The following is a 19,346-nucleotide window of genomic DNA, read 5'->3' as shown; positions in this document are numbered from 1 at the left end:
GACGGCTCCGGCTAAGGTGATTAGCGACAAAGCAACCAAACAACGCTACTCTAAGCGGCTCAACGGACGGAGACGGACGTTGACGATCAGAAATCAAGCGCCTACGGCCGAACAATTCAGTATCCGATGTTGCAATTGTTAGCGAATTGAAGCTTTTCCATGGGGCGATGGGGTCGGTGCCGGGCCCCGGAGGACGCCGATGCCCTCGATCCCGTATGTCGGGGCCCGCCTGGGGCCATCGGAGCTCTTATCTCGACTTGTCTATCTTATCTTATAATGCGACTCAATATCGCATGATTCCTGCGATACGAAGACAATTTGAGTTCTGGCTGCAGAAAAGATGAGGTACAAGATCATGCGGGAAGAGTACCTATCAGATTCTGGTGTTTGTGATCGAGGCAATCCTCATGTCTTCCGGTCTGCTGAGTTTTGGAGTTTTGGAGTGTTGCAAGCTGCCGGCATGCAGTCTGTAGGGTACCCATCTTTCACATTTTTGTTGATGGCCTCACGAAGCACCAATATATTCGGAGTATGGGGTTTTCAACTTGTGTGTACCGGCATGTGAATCTGGTCAAGATTGCAGATGGCGAAACCATTACTTCTCAAGCTTGAAATGCTTTGGTGAGGTGGAAACTCCTTGCTTATGAGAACGAAGGCATATAACGACAATCAGCTGCCTTGCGCCAAATAGGTTGATTGCAATACATCCTCTATTGCTATTGGCACTGATTCTCAAACTCAGCTACTCGACTGCTCAGCAGCAGTTCAGCTCCTCAGCTTCATGGGATGCTCTCGTAACTCCATCGTAACCCCGGAATAAAACACTTTAAGCTCAGAGCATCTAATCTACAGCACGCTACTGTGCCAGACGGAGCTATTCCAAAACTTTCCAACGGTAGTGAAGCCGCCCGCAACTGTAGGCTGCAGCACAGGTTACAGAGCACAAGGTTGACTTTAGTGCCCCGGGCAGGTCTGTAAATGGAATACATCACCATCTGGCTGGGTCTTGTCCGCCTCCACTTTAGGCCCTGGTTGCCCGCAAGCCAGCAACCTCTGTTCTCGATCCTCCAATCACCTGTCCTCTCGTCTCTCGAAACCCTGCCAAACTGGTCCTTGAACCTCGCTCGTTTTGCTCTGATATTGGCCTAGGTATCTACGTAAGGTCAGGTTCTGTACGGCATCAATCTGGTTATTGCTTCTGTTGGTAAACTGGTCCTTCAACCCCATATTGTGGCTACATCATTTGCTTCCTTTCTCGCCCACCGTCGCCTTGGAACCCACGCAAGCTAAGGTACCTTCAACGGCGACAACTCCGCTCTCTTGAAACTCCAGCTTGACTCAGTTTCGCTGTCCAGATAGACTACAGCTTCACTGACAGCGCGATCGCCGAAAACGCGGGCCAAGTTATACATACGACACAACATCACGATCGCTCTAAGTATTAGATCTAGACAATCACTTTATACCGCCATTCTGCGAACGAATACACGCCTATCAATCGAAGTCACTGTAACGCATACGAACCTTGACCGCGATCGCATCCTCCGTACTCTTCACCTCAGTCGCCCGTTGATCGACGAATGCTCTTCCACCACCTTTGGGCCCAGTCCCAATCGGTGGGCTGTTCGCCGCTGATATGCTGAGCTCCTCTGCAGCAGCTCAGAAGGGCATGACCCCTCCGAGCCAACCTTCACAACACAACCTGCCTCAACAGTTATCCGGTCGCACAAGCTTCGACCGAGGGGATTCGGGTCTACAACCCCCCAATGGCGCCAACGCCCGAAATCTCTCGGCTTCGGCCGTATCTTTTGCGCCAAGGGGAAGCAGTCTTAATGTTGCTCCCGGCAGCTTTAGTTCAGAGTTGCGTAGTCGGGCTGGAAGTAAGACTGAAGCGGGGTCAATATACCCAAGCAGCTTCATGGACAAGGTGGAAGAGGACGACGCAGACACGCTAGCTGAGCAAGCTCTGGCACATCTGAAAGAAAGACTCAACCGTGAGATGAAGATCAAGGAGGGGAGTGAGAATATGCTCGAGGCCCTGAACTCTAAGAAAGCGAAGCAGACCAAAGAGCAACGACAAAAGGTTGAGGCGGAGCTTAACGCCAGCAATTCGCGTATTAAGGATTTGCGCCAAAAGATTTCAGATGCTCAGCATACACGACAGATTCCACCTGCGACGCCAAAACGAAACCGTACCCAGAGCAACGTTATCGAATCCGGGAGACCAATTGGACTGCGTTCGCCACAGAGCGTGTCACGATCTGTCGTAGAATCTGACAATGAGGAACCAACAGAAAGCCCAACGTTTGCGCTTGCGGAACTGCTCCAGGCCTTAGAGGTTGAGGGCATGATGCCGGAGTACTACGTCTCACGGGGGAACCAGCTTGTCGATCTCTTCAAACGTTACCCAACTCTTAAGTACGACTTGGTCTGGTCAATCTTTGGGCTCCGTATGCAGGTAATGCTCCTAAGCGAGAGTCGCGAAGTCGTGGCTGCTGGCTATCGAATGACCAGATATGCTATTTCAGATGTGGCATCACTTAAGAAGATCCGAAGTCTGAACACGGATTATCTGGTGATACGGTATGTGCCTCGACTATGACCGCGCTCTTTTTACTGACATGATCAGATCACTCAACAACTACCGCAAAGCGGATGTTGAACGCGAGCAGGCCCTCAAGTTTGTCCGTGCATTTCTTGATGTCAAAGGCGGAGTGAAAGAGATTTCTCGAGCAGTGGTGCGCACGATAGTTGCAGTTGCAGAGCATGGAGAAGACCGACGAGCAAATGCTCAGCCGGCCGAGGGAGATCTGGACCGTTTAAGACCTATCTGCATCGAGACATTAGCAGAAATCATAGTGCAAGATCCAGCACTTTTGGTGGCATCTGGTGGCTTGGGACCATTGACCGAGGCCCTTTCAGAAGGCGTCTACAAATCCCCCGAGAGTTTGACCTCTGCATTTTTATACTTGCTCGACTCGCCTCGAAAACGGAGATACATACAGCCAGGATATGGCCTGGAGGTGCTATTTACTGTCTTTACCGACCACCTCCTGACAAACGAAAGTATCATGAAACAGAACTCCAAAGCCATTGCGACCGCTTTGAAGTCATGGCCAGGGCTCATGACTCTCTGCATGTATGATCTTCGAACAATTCGATCCTTGATCACGAGCATGCTATTGCCGAGTGATGTGGTTCGGGAGACTATTCTTGATCTTATATTCTCACTTCTACGGATCAAACCACCAGCGTGGGCAACCTCTTTTCTTGCTGGAAGGAGATTGACAACGTACGGCCGAGTTGCGAATCTGAAGTCAAACCAAAAGGACAAGAGCCACTTACAGTTCACAGAAGAAGACAGCGGTGAGCAAAATTTCGTCGAGCACTATACAGCTCTGTTGCTGGCAGTGCTCATTCGAGCAGGCCTCCTCCCAGTGCTCCTGAAGATTGCTCAAGGGGACGAGAATCCAACTCTCCAACGCAAGACGACCCTGCTGATTAGCGAGGTGCTGAAACTTGCCAGTCGCCTCCTACCCCCATCCTGGAGCGCCGAGCTTCACCTCCTGCCGGAACTCTTCTCATCGGCTGCTAACATTGGCAACAATGATCACTGGGTCGCATCGGGGATCGTTTACCAGATCAGCAGTGTCAGTCGTACTTTATACAGAAGTGCGCCTACGGGTGCCTTGTCCGGGGCGTTATCATCAGGTCACAACTCGAATGACATATCCGCGATTGACGAGGCCCCCAAATCCCACCAATCTCTGGTTTTTGACGATGCTACTTTCCGGCAACTGCTGATTGATAGTAATGTCCTCAACAGCTCGAACTATGCTAAGTGGAACTGGGAGACTATTCTCAAAATCATTGACGGTCCTCTCCAAAGCGGCAAGAGACTTGAAGAGGCCATCAAAGCATCCAAGTTCATGAAGAGAATCATCAGCTTCTATCGCCCTTTCAAATACAGGTTTGCCAATGTCAAAAACACTCGTGCCACGCAGAAGTATGTCCGAGCTGGTTGTGCCCTGATGCACTCTCTACTTCAATCACCCGAGGGAATCAAATTCTTGGCAGACAGCAAGTTGCTCAGACAGATAGCTGAGTGTCTAGCACAATGCGATCCGGTAAGGCTTGATGCCATTACAGTTTCCTCAACTCGATCACTAACACCACTTCCTCCAGACTAGCGGCCTCACAGCCCAGTATCCAATGTTCTCAAGAGATCGAGTCACTGACACACTTTGCGCGGGCTACTTCTCAATGCTTGGTGTTCTAAGTGGCGATCCTAAAGGTCTTCAACTACTGGAACGTTGGAGGATGTTCAATATGATGTACCACATCGTGGACTTGAAGCAGAGGCCCGACCTCATCAAGTTACTTCTGTCTAGCTTCGATTATAGCGTCCAGGGCCATCCTCGAGTCTTGTTGTCCAAAGCTTTAACCGCCGGTACGAAGGAAATTCGAATTCATGCAACGAATGCCCTTCGCAAATACGCCATTCGGCCGGTACCATCAGCCAACGGACAGGGTGGCGTTAGTGACTCGAAATGGGCCATTCAGCTTCTGGTAACACAGCTTTACGATCCCGAGATTGAGGTTTGTGCTACAGCTGTGAAGATCTTGGAGAAAGCCTGTAATCGCAAGACCTACCTGGAGTATATTGTTGAATGCCGGCCAGCTCTTGATCATCTGGGAGAAATCGGAGCACCGCTGCTCTTACGGTTCTTATCAACATCCATCGGATACCATTATCTGGATGGACTGGATTACATCAGTAACGAAATGGACGACTGGTTCTTGGGACGGAACGATACATATGTCAGGGTCATAGAGGCAAGCTTGGCCAGAGCATTCCTCGTTGATCCCGACGAGCACAATCCTCGCATGAGTTTATTTGATGACAGTGAGATGGATGGGGACTACCATGATAACCATGTACCACCGCACTTTTATCGGGAGTTGACCCGTACCCAGGAGGGATGTAGGCTGCTAAGTGATAAAGGTCACTTTGAGGATTTTGCAGCTACGATCCGTGAGCATGGCATGGATAAGGGAGATGCAGAAATACTTACGAAGGTCAAGGGCTGCCTTTGGGCTGTTGGCAACGTTGGGTCCATGGAACTCGGAGCACCATTCTTGGAATCTAACGACGTGGTAGAGCATATCATTCGAATTGCCGAGACGCATGAGGTGATGAGTCTAAGGGGCACTGCATTCTTCGTTCTTGGTCTGATTTCTCGCTCTACGCATGGTCTGGAGATCCTATCTGAGCATGGATGGGATGCCAACACAACACCAATGGGTACCTCGCTTGGATTCTGCATTCCCAATGACCTATCAAGGTTATTATCACTGACAGCGTGGAAACAAAAGACGGTAACGTCGATCACCCTGCCGTCAAGTCAACGGACAGCCCAGGAGGCACCACCTCCTCGCGCCGCTCGACCACCTCTTGAGCCAGCAGAAATACCTGCTATGTTGAGCGAGGCGGATGTTAACAGAAGAGTCCTGGAGCTCATCGTGGACCTAGGAAATATGGTCCTCTACAAGAAGGCGCTTACTGACCTCCAGAAGCTGCGGGCACACAAACCAAGCGCCTTCAAAAGTACACAGTTCTTCAAGGAAGTGATGAGCGCAATGGAATGGAACCACTACCGGTTAGGGGTGAGAAGGATGGTTATAGATTTGTTTGACAAGAACGTGATGCGGCAAATAGTGTTCGATGAGGAGGAGGATGACGAAGATGAAGACAGTAGCGACGATAACAGCCAAGAGGAAAGTGAAGAAGAAAGCGGCGAGGGCGAAAATAGCTCCGGGGATGACAGGACAGAGAGGCAACGGAGCATCAGCGAGCCGCCGGCACCGCCACCAGATCTTACGCCAGCTCCTCTCAGGTTGAGGAGGTGAGACATGGGCAATGATATTTCGAAGATATAAAATAACTACATAGCCAAAAGCAACATGACGTTGGAAAGCTTCAACTACACGATACCAATGACAAGAATCATGATGGCACGTCAAAGGGTGGCAGGCGGGTCTCGAGCTGTATATATCCTTGTGAGGAGTAGCTGCTGTAAAGCGCATTGGTGTCTGGTCTGGTCTGGGTTTTGGATCATGGAGTTTTGGGCAAAACATTGAAGAAGGGATGCTTCTGATTTTATCCGAGAGGGCTTCTTGGACCGAGACCAAGTGAGGTTGAGGATATTGTAGTAAGATATCAAAGGATTACTTGGTTGATTCGACTACGAGTAGCATCATCATATACCCAAACTACAAATCAGTCTACGCCAAGGATTCATGATATCGAGGAACCGGTTAAGTAAATATGCCGAATTTACTTTTAGCCGGTGAATTTTTAGGGTCCAGGGAGCAGATAAGTCAGGTAAGTAAGTAACATCATGACCTGATAATGTAAGGTATGTATCTTATGTACGACTTGTAATTATGATGACGGTGAATTACTCGGCCCCACCAGAGCCATTAACATCGCCTGCCAATACCAACCAACGCCGCTTCCATGAGTAACCGAACGCGGGATTAAGAGCGAGCTCAGTTCCGATCGGGGCCCAAATTGCTCCTTCACGACACCTATATCATACATCTTTTCCTAGTAGATCCATCGTATTGGTCATTCTTCAACCCCTCCTGAAGATAATCTTCATCATGGTACAAGGGCGAGTGCTTGTCATCGCGGGGTCGGACAGTTCGGGTGGAGCGTAAGTATAGTTTTCCTTATATTCAGAGTGGCATGATGGAGCTTTTTGAAGGCGTTTTCATGATTTCTTTATTTCTTTTTTTCTTTTTTTCTTCAATGTTCAATCGCAATATATGCTGACGGAAAATCATTAGTGGACTTGAAGCGGATCAGAAAGTCATTGCTGCTCATGGCTGCTACGCTATGACGGCCACTACGGCGCTGACTGCGCAGAACACTCAAGGCGTCAAGGGCATTCATGTCATTCCCACCGATTTTGTATCTCAGCAGATCGATGCTTGTGTTGAAGATGTCGGTGTCGATGTCGTCAAGACTGGTGAGTTGGTCAGCGATTTCGCCGTGCTGCACAATGACCAACACCTCGATAGGCATGCTTGCTTCTACAGAGACAATAGAGATGGTTGCAAATACCATGGTTAAGCATAGCATCCCTTCGCTTGTCGTGGATCCAGTATGTTCTCACTTTATATCTCTTTCTGAATCTTTCTAACAATGAACTTCGAGGTCATGGTTTCGACTTCTGGTGCAACACTCCTCCCCAATGAAGCCATCCAACATCTCTGCAAACACCTTCTGCCGCACACTACGGTCCTCACACCAAACATTCCTGAAGCTATTCTTATCCTTTCTCAAAATGGTCAAGAAGCCCCCGAGGTTCGCAGTGTGCAAGACCTTGAGACTGTAGCTCAACGAATCCAAGCCTTGGGTCCTAAGTGGGTGCTCGTCAAGGGCGGACACCGACCCATGAAGGAGGACTTGACTGAGGCCGAGACTGAGGAAGAGAAGAGTGTTGTTGTGGACGTTCTTGTTGGTGGTGATGGTGAGGTTGTGAGAGTCAAAAGCCCGTACCAGGCAAGCTCAAGTACCCATGGCACGGGATGCTCCTTGGCGTGTAAGTGACAAACTTGCTGAAGAAAACTGGTCTGATACTAAGTGATTTCTTAGCGGCCATCGCATCAAACTTGGCCAAGGGTCTTGATACACCAACGGCTGTCCGATCAGCGTGTCGATACATTGAAACTGCCATTCGAACAGCGCCTGGTCTTGGTAAAGGGCATGGTCCCCTTAACCACTTCCACTCGACCTATACTCTCCCATTTTCTCCGTACGTTCAGAAAGCTTTACCATCTTTTGTTGTACTAACTCGATGAACAGCGGCTACTTCATCGAGTGGCTTCTCGAGCGCCCTGATGTCCGCGACGTCTGGAAGGAGTTTGTTTACCATCCCTTCGTCATGGCTATGGGTGACGGAACTCTGCCTCTCGAGTCCTTCAAGGGCTATATTATTCAGGATTACCTATACTTGGTTCGCCTTCAAAACATGTAATGATCCCAAGCTAATCATTATTTACAGATTCACTTTTCACGTGCCAACGCCCTGGCTGCCTATAAGGCGCAAAACATTGAAGATATTTCTCGAGTATGTTCACTTGACCCTATGCTATACGCAATCTCGTGACCTCTCTATAGGCAACAGAAATTGTTCAGCATATCATGCATGAACTGAAGCTTCATACCTCATACTGTGAGAGCTTCGGCGTCTCCATCGAGCAAATTCGTGCCACACCCGAGAAACAGGGCAAGTTCAAGCAGGTTCATGTACGGTGATCTTTTTCTGACTTTCTTTGTAGCCTGCACCGCATACACTCGTTATGTCCTTGATGTTGGTCAGAGCGGCGATTGGCTTGGTCTTCAAATGGCTCTTGCTCCATGCCTTCTTGGTTATGGTGCCGCAGCTAAGATGCTTCATGACCATGAGAAGACCGTCCGCGAGGGAAACACATACTGGGCGTGGATCAAGAACTACAATGAAGAGGATTACACTGATGCTGTCAAGTTGGGCTCTGGTGAGTCTCCCTCAGTTTCGCCGAGTATCTATCTATTAATCAAGATGTAGCCTTGCTCGAAAAGCAAATTCAACTGCAGTCACCTTCGCGAATTGAAGAGCTGGTTCAGATATTTATCCATGCCCTCAAGGTATATTATCGTCCTCTGTAGTGGTGACCTTTGACTAACACGATTTAGATGGAAATTGGCTTTTGGGAGATGTTTCCTGCCCAGCAGACCTAAGTCAATACACAGACACAAAAACCGGAGAAGCAGACTAGATCAATCAATTAATAGACATAGAATTGAGTATACACTTGGCTCCATATGTTTCTTTGTTTATGTCACAAAATCCAATGTAGGTATCTGACGCCTGGTCCAGCCATACTCCTTTCAAAGGTGCCTCTATATATCATGCATGTTTCCCGAACCCATCCTAGACCATCTCCACTGGACGTGGTCTCTCATCGTCTTGCAACATATATCTGAAGTCCTGCTCAGGAGGGGGGGCCAGAGGAGGAACTGGGGGAGCGTCACTATCAAGGCTGTTCTCTTGTTGTCGTTGAGCTCGTCGCAATTGCCCATTCTGCTGCTTCACCCATGAGTTCACTGAGCGGAAGCGTGGCCGTGTATCGACTGAAGCTACTGTAGATACAGTGTCACGGCGACCAACAGAGTTGGTAGACTTCCATGTGGGTTGTCGTGAAGGCTCTGGTCGCGATGGGACACTTTGGACAGTCTGAGTGGTAGGCGTCACGACGATATCGCCGTCACCGAAGCCAGAGGAGATGGAGGAGAGTTCGCTAACACCGGTCTGACGTCGTCCGACATCGTAGGCATATGGTGTGGTAGAGGGGATTCGCTTGTGTTGCTGAGGTTTGTAAGGTGTGCTCAAAGAGTCCTTGGGATCGTGACGAGCCACGACCTGGACCTCAACAGCGCTCTCGACGAAGGTTGTGCTTGTAGGGCTGACAGCGTCAATGTCATAGTTTGTAACCCCTGTCCTTCTGTCGCCAGTCGTACGATAAACGCCGAATGGTAGGCTAGGCACTGTGAGGAAGTTGTCGGATTGCTTAGACATGAAGAGTGGTGACTGAGGCCGTGTCTTTTCAGCGAGAGGCGGAGAGTAGGACGGAGGGGAGTAGGATGGATCTTCAATTGTGTACCAGCCCTTGTGGCCGTAGCGTGGTCCGAGGAAAGGCACCTTGGAAACGAGGTTCTCAAAGCGGCTGGGCTTGTCGAAGTTCATGTCATCAATGGGAGCAGGCTTCTTTGGGGTCTGCTTCCTTGAGTAGAACTTCCAAATGAGGAACCCAATTCCAATTAGGAATAGAAAACCGCCTTGATATCGTGTTAGCAGTCTGTAATGTTATAGGTGAGGTGGACAGAGAGAGCATACCGACGGATCCAACACCCAGCAGGATCTTGTGAACATTGGAGTGGATGCCATCACCACCTTCGACCTTTGTAGAAGAGTTAGCAAGACCGAATTTGCATTGCATTGCATTTGACATGTCTTTCAATCCGAAACAACTTGGACATGATGAGCCAGCGGGTCAAGGATCTGACTTACCAAAGGAGAGTCCGACATACTTCCCTCAGCTGATGGAGCGTCGACTGATGGTGAGTTTGTTGATGATGCAGGCAATTTGATGTTGAGGTTGCCGTCGTCGCCGGTTCGGTCTTCTTGACTCTTCTTGGGCTCTTCATCTTCATCTTCGCTCTCGCTCTCACTTCCACTGTCGGCTGCGTCGTCACCTTCACTCTCACTGTCGCTACTCTCTTCCTTTTTCGCGTCCTGCTTCTGCTTCTCAGTCGCAGGATCGACAGTATCGGTTCGTTTGGCATAAGGCTCCCTTAGGATGTTGATCATGACCTCAGGCTCTCTGGATGAAGTTGGAACATTGCTTCGTCTGACCCTCAGCCTTGTTGGTCGCTTCTTCATAATGTGAACATCATAGTCGTCGCTGTCATCGGCGATGGTCCAATCCGGCAGAGTCGCACCAAAAGCCCTCTTTGCTTGTCTCTGCCACCGAAGGTGATGGGGCTCATCAAAAGGCGCCATTGCCGCAGTAGGTATTCTGAGTCGTGCTGATTATAAACAAAAGGTTTTAATGAACCAAGGGTCTCTATAACATGATATGTCTTGGTACGTCTTGATATGATATGATTTGGATACCCAAGGCGTTGGATGAATAGTCTGGGTATCAGGAAATGAGTGTTTTGATGATGCAAGTCACTGACTTGATCAGATAAAAGAAGGTGTTATTCAAACGAAGGTCCAGCCTTGATCAAGAGCAAAGGAAGAGAAGGACAAAGGAAAGAATATAAGGGCTTGGCGGTTTATGACATGCAAAAAGCGAGAAATGGAGCTTCTGCTGATTGAGGAGGAAGAGAGATGAGAGGACGGACGGACGAGAGAGGAAGTGAAGCGCGAGGAACCTCTAACGTTAGAGCTGGAGCTGGTCCGTGGGATGAGACACGATCAACAGTTACATTATACATGCGATACGATACGATATGATACATTATAAAGACAAGGATCCGACAGCCATAAACGGTGGTAAAGTGTAAACCCCATCTACACAGCCAAGGCGATCTCAGGGTTCAGGGGCACGATGTGAGCAGTAACACGAAACATTCAAGCCGAACCTGGCAGTTCAAGAGTCGTTGTCTGCTGTTTGAAAACGCTTGGTGTCGCTTCTTTGCCCAAGAACTGAGATTCAGGATGGAAGCATGGTAGCCCATCGTTGATGCGCTAACAGGGCTGGTGCAGAAATGGCTGCATATGTGTTAGTGACGGGTGGCCTCAGCTTGTAGGTTTCTAGCGGCAGGGGTTGCACGTCTCAAAGTCAAGCTCCTGTTTCAGCCTGTCGCAAGAGATTGATGAAGACTGGTCATGCAGGGGGGTCATTACTGCTCGTTCTTGATTAATTGGGTTCTCTGTGATAGATTGGTTATTAACAAAGGATTCAATCCTCTTTGACGGGTTATGCAGTTGAGGATAAATGATATGATGCTGATTAACGCTCATGCTATCATCATCAGATGAAGTTCATGTCTGATGGTTCCAATGATCGACAGGTGGTTGGCTATGCTGCTTCAGATGCCCGAACTCGAGACACCCTCAACAATCTGAAGCTCGTTTTGCTTCGGAATCTTCAACCTTCGACACATTGAGTCTCATGATATCGGCTTGCCTTTCCGGCTATCGTTTCCATCAGCCTCATCTGGGGTTTGCACATCGAATGCCGGTTCCCGCCACCAAAGTCGGCGATTCATGGCGCATGCAAGACGGTCCGATATCGAAGACTCAGAGTGGATGTTTGATGTTAAATCATTTGTGGATAAAGTCATCATTTGATGGACCCTTGAAAAAGCTTTTGCGTCAGTTCCAGATTCCATCTGTAGTGGATACAGGCAATTATCCATTGCTGCTCCAGCCATCATGACCACTAGACATGTCGTCACAAGCGTTTCGAGAAGAAGAAGTGTTTTATCATCAAACAACACAATAAACTTGCAACTGGCAGGATGACCCAGAAAGGAAATCCGTCACATGCCCCGTCATGAACGAAGACGCTCTTGATAATACTAAACATCCAATCGCATTCATCAGTGTCGGGGAAATTCACCGAGTGGCCGTCCCCATAGAGGGCTAGCAAGATCTTGCCCCCATCACCACATCCCAGATACGCACAAACTAAATGTCATTTGAAGTTGAAATAGACGCAGTCTTCAGCTGCCTCACCGTGCTCGCTCACCGACGACCCCTTGAAAACGCGCTCCAATCACACACCTCGCCCATGTCCATGTTCATCATCATGAACAGAACGCACTGAAGAAGCGCGGATCCGTCATTAGCGCGCTTGCGGACATGAACGTTTTCTCTTCTTGAGGCTCCACGATGAGATCCACCCGGTCCAAGGGAGCGAGCACGGCGGCCACTAGACAGAAAAGGGGAGTGAGCTCTGTTTAAGGGTTCGGATTGGGGTTCATGGTGAGATATGAGTTGTGTGCGCTTCTACGGATGTAAGGTTGACAAGATGTGACTGCGGCTCCGAGATGGACTAGCTGTCAGGGATGCACTACGACCCCCAATGTTTATCTGATTCCGGGGTATAGTACGAGAATCACGTCAAGATCTGGGGACTACATATTTCATCTAGATTTCACATGATAAGGTTGGGTGAGGGAGAAATATTTCGATGGTGTTTTGATACAAGTCATCACCCCACGCAAAACGAGACGAGAGACATCGAAAACCCAAGCCACCAAATTTGGTCAGCAACCAGCAAATGGTAAGCAAGACATCGAGCAATTACTCAGAAGGGCGGGATGAGAGATATAAGGCAATACCGTCTGTCATGAATTGCGACCCAATTACAGCGGCAAATCTACCATTCGCTCGTCGTTCACAATTACCAGTAACACCTATTTGGGCAATACCGCGTATCTTGTAAGTGAGAGGCTGTTAGCGACATGTGAATGCGCTAGGAGCTTCCCAAACGAGACCAAATCGCGCATCTTATTTTCCTACAGGCACCGCCCTCAACTATGTATCTCTACTGCATGAGCACTTGGAGTTCTTACGGTTAATATCGTTCGCTCTGTATCCAATGGTGGACTAATCCGCGCCAACGGTTAAAAGCCTCACCGATACACCGCGGTATCTCCTAACACTGAGCTCAGAAATCAGAAATGAGAGCGCGAGAAACCGGGTTTTCACCGACGGATGACAGGCTCCTATTCTTCAGGGTCGGGGTTTTTCCATCTGCAGGCTTGAGATCCAGGGAATAACCGCATTTGATTGGCACACATAAAATGGACATTGCAGCGTGGACTGCCTCAGGGAATCAAAATAGGGGACATAAAAAGCAAGATATTGGATACTTGGTGTTCCCGTGTTCCGGATGCCGAGATAAAGTAACAGTATACGTAATATGTCTATCAGTCTTTCATGACAAGGCTGTTTGCTGTTCATGCGCTCTATCACTCGCCAAAAGGCTTCAAGGATCGAGCAGTCCACAATGAATGCCAATGTCACATTTCTCTGCTGAAGGCAACCCGGACGGCCGGAAACGGAGAGACACCGAGATTTATGTCGAGTTGACCACGCAGCGGAACAAAGATAGACAATAGTGGTTTGAGTGGTATGTAGTGGTAGTGATGGTGTGACATAATTATGCACGTTGTTCTGATAGCATCAGACCGAGTTATCACGAGCAGTGGAGGGGAAACCCGCCTCCTTCACTTTGACGTTGTCACCAGTCGTCATGATACTAGAAAAAAATAGAATTGTATACAGGGGGTTTGCTCGGTAAGTTAGTGGAGTTTCGCTGATTTCATAACGGGCCGGACACGCCAAGGGCCAGAAGGCGAAAGGCCAGAGGTAGAGGGCAAAGGTTGACAAAAATTTTAGGTGTTGGAATGAGCAATCAACCCCAATTTTAACTGCACTGCTACTTTTATCTGAACCAAAGCTGCGGATCGGGGTTGAACCCGGTCCGGTCCATTGGATTGGGTTATTGGAGTCTGAATTTGGAGACGAGAAGTGATAAGTGATAATCACAAGCCAAAACGGGAGAAAAGTTGTAATACGAGAAGATGTCGGAAAGGAAGCCGTGACTCTTCTTGTAACCACGAGTTGTCAACTCCGAAATCCATCATTTGGCAGCCCAAATCAAAGATGATCTCTTCTATTCATTCGTTCAGTGGGCGTCATTCAGGGCCGTGCAGCACCCGTAGCTTTTAGCTGAGGACGGAAGCCCACGCTGACCCGCTCCGCTAAGCTTGAAGCCTTGAAGGCACGGGCAGGGAACCTGAACTTTTTAGTGGAGCCTTAAACACAAGCAAGAAAATGGAAGGCGGGATGTCTTATCTCGAGGGGGACAGGACAGGACAGGACGGGATGGGAGCAAAAAAAGAAACCAAACACTACCGAATAGAACTATGCCATCATCTTTTCTTACACCCTAGTTACCTTGTGTCCGGCCAGCCGATGAGGGTCTCTCTTTTCACTCGCTCACTCACTGTCTAGACGCTAAGTTACGTACCGCACCTAATAAGGTCCAGTTCTTGTACATACACTACCTAAATTCTCTCGCCCTCTTTCGTGGGTTGTGACTGATTCTCCTTCGACTCACCTCCGTCCGTCACCAGCCCCATCCGCTCGCGACGCCCTCATCTGGTCCAGAGACTCTCAGTCTGTGTCCTCTATTCTTTCTTTCTTTCCTCTTCTTTTCCCTCCTTCTCCCTCCAATCGCTCTCAATTGAGCTCCTCTCTACCAGATCCTCCCAATGGCTTCCTCCGCGCGAGCCATGACGGCCCTCTCCCGGGTCGGCCAGTTGGGCCCCAGCAGTCGCATTGCGACTCGCGCCCTTTCTACTGCCTCCAGAACCTCTGCTCGACCTTCTATCGCCATGAAACTCAACAACTCTGGCCGCATTGCCTTCCGAAGAGCCTATGCTGACGAGGCGCCCAAGCCCAAGCCCAAGCCTGGCAAGATTCGACGAACCCTCCGATGGACATGGAGATTCACATACCTCTCTCTTGGTGCTCTCGTTGGTTACACATGTTACGTTATCTACGACGACCGTCACCCTCAAGAGCAGTACCAGCCTGACCCTTCCAAGAAGACTCTTGTCGTTTTGGGTGAGTAATTCGGCGCGCAGGCGCTCCTCCTATATACCATGCCAAGTTACTGACGCAATACTCTTCCTTAGGATCCGGTTGGGGCTCTGTTGGTCTCCTGAAGAACCTCGACACCGAGAACTACAATGTCATCGTCGTCTCTCCTCGCAACTACTTCCTCTTCACTCCCCTCCTGCCTTCATGTACAACAGGTCTCATTGAGCACCGCTCCATTATGGAACCTGTCCGCACTATCCTCCGCCACAAGAAGGGTGCCGTCAAGTACTACGAAGCTGAGGCTTCCTCTGTTGACCCTGACCGCAAGGTTGTCAAGATCAAGGACAACACCGAGGGCAAGGGCCCTCACTCTCAGACTGAGATCCCCTACGACATGCTCGTCATTGGTGTCGGTGCTGAGAATGCCACTTTCGGTATTCCCGGTGTCCGCGAGAACAGTTGCTTTCTCAAGGAGATTGGTGATGCACAGCTGATCCGCAAGAAGATTATGGACTGTGTTGAGCGCGCTTCTTTCAAGGGTCAGTCCCAAGAAGAGATCGACCGTCTCATGCACATGGTCGTCGTTGGTGGTGGCCCTACCGGTGTCGAGTTTGCTGGAGAGCTCCGTGATTTCTTCGAGGACGACATCAAGAAGCTGATCCCCGAAATCAGCCAGCGTTTCAAGGTCACTCTTATTGAGGCCCTTCCCAACGTTCTCCCTTCTTTCTCCAAGCAGCTGATTGAGTACACCGAGAACACCCTGCGCGAGGAGAACATTGACATCAAGCTCAAAACCATGGTCAAGAGGGTGACAGAGGACTTTGTTGAGGCCGAGTGCGCTGGTCCCGATGGCAGCAAGCAAACTCTCCGTATTCCTTACGGTCTGCTTGTCTGGGCAACCGGAAACGCTGTTCGCCCCATTGTCCGTGACCTCATGGGCAAGGTCCCCGCCCAGAAGGATTCTCGCCGTGGTCTTGCTGTCAACGAGTACCTTGTTGTCCAGGGCACCCGCGATATCTGGGCCGTCGGTGACTGCGCCGTTGCTGGCTACGCCCCTACAGCTCAGGTCGCTTCCCAGGAGGGTTCTTTCCTGGCCCGCCTGTTCAACAACATGGCCAAGACTGACTCTCAGGAGGCTCGCATCAAGGAGCTCAGCAGCAGCTTGAACCTCAAGCAGGGTAACTCTGCTGAGGTCGCCGCTGAGATTGAGAGCCTTGAGAAGCAGCTTCGCCGAATCAAGGACGTCAAGCCCTTCCGATACTCCCACCAGGGTAGCTTGGCCTACATTGGTAGCGAGAAGGCTGTTGCTGATGTTCCTTGGTTCAACGGTAACATTGCCAGTGGTGGCGGCTTGACCTACCTGTTCTGGCGAAGCGCCTACCTCTCTATGTGCTTCAGCAGTAAGTTCATCACAAACAAATATTGACGTAATAATCGTGCTAACTGGCTTTCTCTAGCCCGAAACCGTGTGTTGGTCGCTGTTGACTGGCTCAAGTCCAAGGCCTTCGGCCGTGACGTCTCTCGCGAGTAAACCCTCGATCCAACAAAACCTTTTATGCAACAAGGTTCGATACCCTGATATGAGATGCGATAGCTGAGGACTTGATGTTGTCCGCGGACTGCATCGTACGATGATCTGTTCTTGGGAGGGTGTACTTGGAGCATTGTGCATTAACTGGGCCGGACTAATAGATGTCTGATTAGAATCGGGCTTAGGATGGGATGCTTCATTTTGTAAACCTCGCTTTGGTCTTTCTTTTCTTCTTTTTTGGCTCTGTAATTTTTTCTTTGTTCACGGATATAGATGGGAGAGGCAGGCCCCTTGTATGACATAGCTAGAGTGCGCAGAAAAGCGAAAAGCAGGGAGACTTGTGGAGGATGGGGAAAAAAGAATCAACAAAACTTCATATCGTGAACAAATACGCGGGTCTAGCCTTTGCCTATGAGTGCTCTCTTCGAATTGCTATCTCGTAGTGTACATACCATAGTATGATCAGAAAGGGGGTTCTCGTGACACCGAACAAGGTGGTAGAGCACATCGATGTCTTGGTTCGTGGGTCTACCTTTCACATGAAGATTCTGCATCATATGCAGTTTAGATGCCCTGTCTGGCCTGGCCTCATGCTCTTCATGTGGATATCAAATCTTGAATCTCCAAATGGTCCCGGCCATAAGTCGGGAGCTCCCAAGTTTGACTGCGGGGCAGAAGCTCCCCGTGTCAAGCCGATATGCGGAGCTTGTCATATCTGTAATCTACCTACTTTACTCAGGGAACGTAACGTGGGGAAGAGAATTGCTCATTCCCTAGACCCAAGGTGGGCAACTTATTGCACGATATAACCTGGCCTGTCTGTGCTCTTGGCCATGGGTGACTCCTCCAAGCATTCTGGCAGGGACCACGCCATTGAGCTGGACTCCAATGATGCTCTCAGACACACTCGCGACGAGTTCAACGTCCCCTCCAAAGCTGATGTGGCTCGCAAAACTCTCCCAACCAGTGACAGCACGGGTTAGTGCATTTCTCTCATATCTAGCGTATCCTTGATGTTGGTCTAACTCTTGCAGATGCCAATGATAGAGCGATTTACCTTGTAGGCAACTCTCTCGGTCTTCAGCCCAAACGCACTTTAGATCGCATACAGCAATACCTCGCGACATGGCGCACACAGGGTGTGCAGGGTCACTTCAAGCCCCTTGATGACTCTCCTCTGCCAACATGGCTAGACGTTGATGCTCGTGCGGCCGAGATGATTGCGCCAATTGTGGGCGGCAAGGTCAGCGAAGTGGCTATCATGCAGACTCTCACGGCCAATCTTCACTTATTGATGGCGGCATTTTACAAGCCTGATGTGAAGGGACGGCATAAAATCATACTAGAGAGCAAAGCGTTTCCAAGTGATCATGTCAGTGGTTCAATTCAGCACCTGGCAACTGAGGCGCTAACACAAATGCTTAGTATGCTGTTGAGACACAGATACGGCATCACGGACTCCGTCCTGAAGACTCAATGATTACCATTGAGCCTCCAAATAACGAGGATATCCTTTCTAACGAATATGTGGAGTCCATTATCGAGAAGCACGCCTCCACTACTGCAGTGCTTCTCCTTCCAGGTATTCAATACTACTCAGGCCAGCTCCTCGATATTCCACATCTAACTAGTTTTGCTCGCGAGCGTGGTATATTCGTCATTTGGGATCTCGCTCATGCTGCGGGCAACGTGCCTCTCTCGTTGCACGACTGGAACGTCGACGCAGCTGCTTGGTGTACATATAAGTACTTGAATGGCGGACCAGGCTGTATTGGAGGTCTGTTTGTTCACGAGCGTCACACACAGGTTGGGGACGATGGATCGCACAACGTGAGACTCGCCGGCTGGTGGGGAAACGACAAGAAGAACCGATTCGCAATGAGACCTGGTTTCGTTCCTGTTCCTGGCGCAGCAGGGTTTCAACTCAGCAATCCTTCCGTCCTCGACATAACATCCCTTTGTGCTTCCCTCGAGGTATTCGAGCTAGCCGGTGGTATAGCTCCTCTGCGGGAAAAGAGCACTAGATTGACGGCTTATCTCGTCTCTGAGCTACAGAAACTGCCGCAGGACATGGGCGCGTACTGGAATATCATCACGCCCAGTGAGCAAGAGCGTCGTGGGGCGCAGGTGAGCATTCTCCTGGCCGATGGATTGCTTGATGAGGTTATGGCTGGTCTTGAGAGGAGGAGTGTTCTGGTTGATGAGCGCAGACCTAATGTGATTAGAGTAGCGCCCGCACCGCTGTACAATACTTTCTTAGATTGCTGGGGCTTTGTCGGTGCGTTCAGGGGCGCTTTAGAAGAGGCCCTGGATGCGAAGTGGAAAAAGGAGCAAACGGATAAATAGGTAGATACTGAGAGGAATAAATTACCACCAACCTATTCAATATGCGACTGGCTATTTCGCGCTATCATGGTTGATGCAGTTATTTCATGTTGGCTCTACCACGACATACATACAGCCATCTCTTCGACGTAAGTGTTTTTGGCTGTTCCTGATATGTTTACTAGGCTTTGAAACTGCTTTGCTATCCGTGCACTTGAAGAATTATATACGGGCTTTTAGGAAGTACACGGTTAACAATATTTGCCGGCGTTACGCAATTAATAGACACGACACTCATTTCTGTATTTTGCCCT

The 19,346-nt window shown here is 49.6% G+C and overlaps 5 protein-coding genes across 5 annotated transcripts; 4 read left to right on the top strand and 1 right to left on the bottom strand.

Annotated features, from left to right (window-relative positions):
- Positions 1-1,636: 1,636 nt before the first annotated feature.
- On the top strand, positions 1,637-5,910 carry FPRO_13265 (uncharacterized protein; the record flags this gene model as incomplete). Its single annotated transcript, XM_031222699.1, has 3 exons — positions 1,637-2,583; positions 2,630-4,127; positions 4,186-5,910. 3 exons carry the CDS (start codon positions 1,637-1,639, stop codon positions 5,908-5,910), a joined length of 4,170 nt encoding a protein of 1,389 aa, XP_031088132.1.
- A 756-nt stretch (positions 5,911-6,666) lies between these two features.
- On the top strand, positions 6,667-8,788 carry FPRO_13264 (putative thiamine biosynthesis protein; the record flags this gene model as incomplete). The annotated part of the gene is made up of 11 exons (XM_031222698.1): positions 6,667-6,719; positions 6,853-7,034; positions 7,087-7,169; positions 7,223-7,610; positions 7,664-7,823; positions 7,874-8,024; positions 8,073-8,138; positions 8,189-8,317; positions 8,391-8,565; positions 8,616-8,695; positions 8,744-8,788. 11 exons carry the CDS (start codon positions 6,667-6,669, stop codon positions 8,786-8,788), a joined length of 1,512 nt encoding a protein of 503 aa, XP_031088131.1.
- A 193-nt stretch (positions 8,789-8,981) lies between these two features.
- Positions 8,982-10,610, bottom strand: FPRO_13263 (uncharacterized protein; the record flags this gene model as incomplete). Its single annotated transcript, XM_031222697.1, has 3 exons — positions 8,982-9,886; positions 9,945-10,008; positions 10,119-10,610. 3 exons carry the CDS (start codon positions 10,608-10,610, stop codon positions 8,982-8,984), a joined length of 1,461 nt encoding a protein of 486 aa, XP_031088130.1.
- A 4,235-nt stretch (positions 10,611-14,845) lies between these two features.
- FPRO_13262 (putative NDE1-mitochondrial cytosolically directed NADH dehydrogenase) lies at positions 14,846-16,707 on the top strand (the record flags this gene model as incomplete). Its single annotated transcript, XM_031222696.1, has 3 exons — positions 14,846-15,200; positions 15,272-16,576; positions 16,634-16,707. The coding sequence occupies 3 exons, from the start codon at positions 14,846-14,848 to the stop codon at positions 16,705-16,707; spliced, it is 1,734 nt and encodes a 577-aa protein (XP_031088129.1).
- Positions 16,708-17,540: 833 nt separating this feature from the next.
- On the top strand, positions 17,541-19,053 carry FPRO_13261 (uncharacterized protein; the record flags this gene model as incomplete). Its single annotated transcript, XM_031222695.1, has 3 exons — positions 17,541-17,685; positions 17,742-18,079; positions 18,133-19,053. 3 exons carry the CDS (start codon positions 17,541-17,543, stop codon positions 19,051-19,053), a joined length of 1,404 nt encoding a protein of 467 aa, XP_031088128.1.
- Between the last annotated feature and the right edge of the window lie 293 nt (positions 19,054-19,346).

Source organism: Fusarium proliferatum (genome assembly GCF_900067095.1).
Source record: "Fusarium proliferatum ET1 genome assembly, contig: FPRO_scaffold012, whole genome shotgun sequence".
In the NCBI taxonomy this organism is placed as follows: Eukaryota; Fungi; Ascomycota; class Sordariomycetes; order Hypocreales; family Nectriaceae; genus Fusarium; species Fusarium proliferatum.
This window is presented reverse-complemented; position numbering and strand designations above follow the sequence as displayed.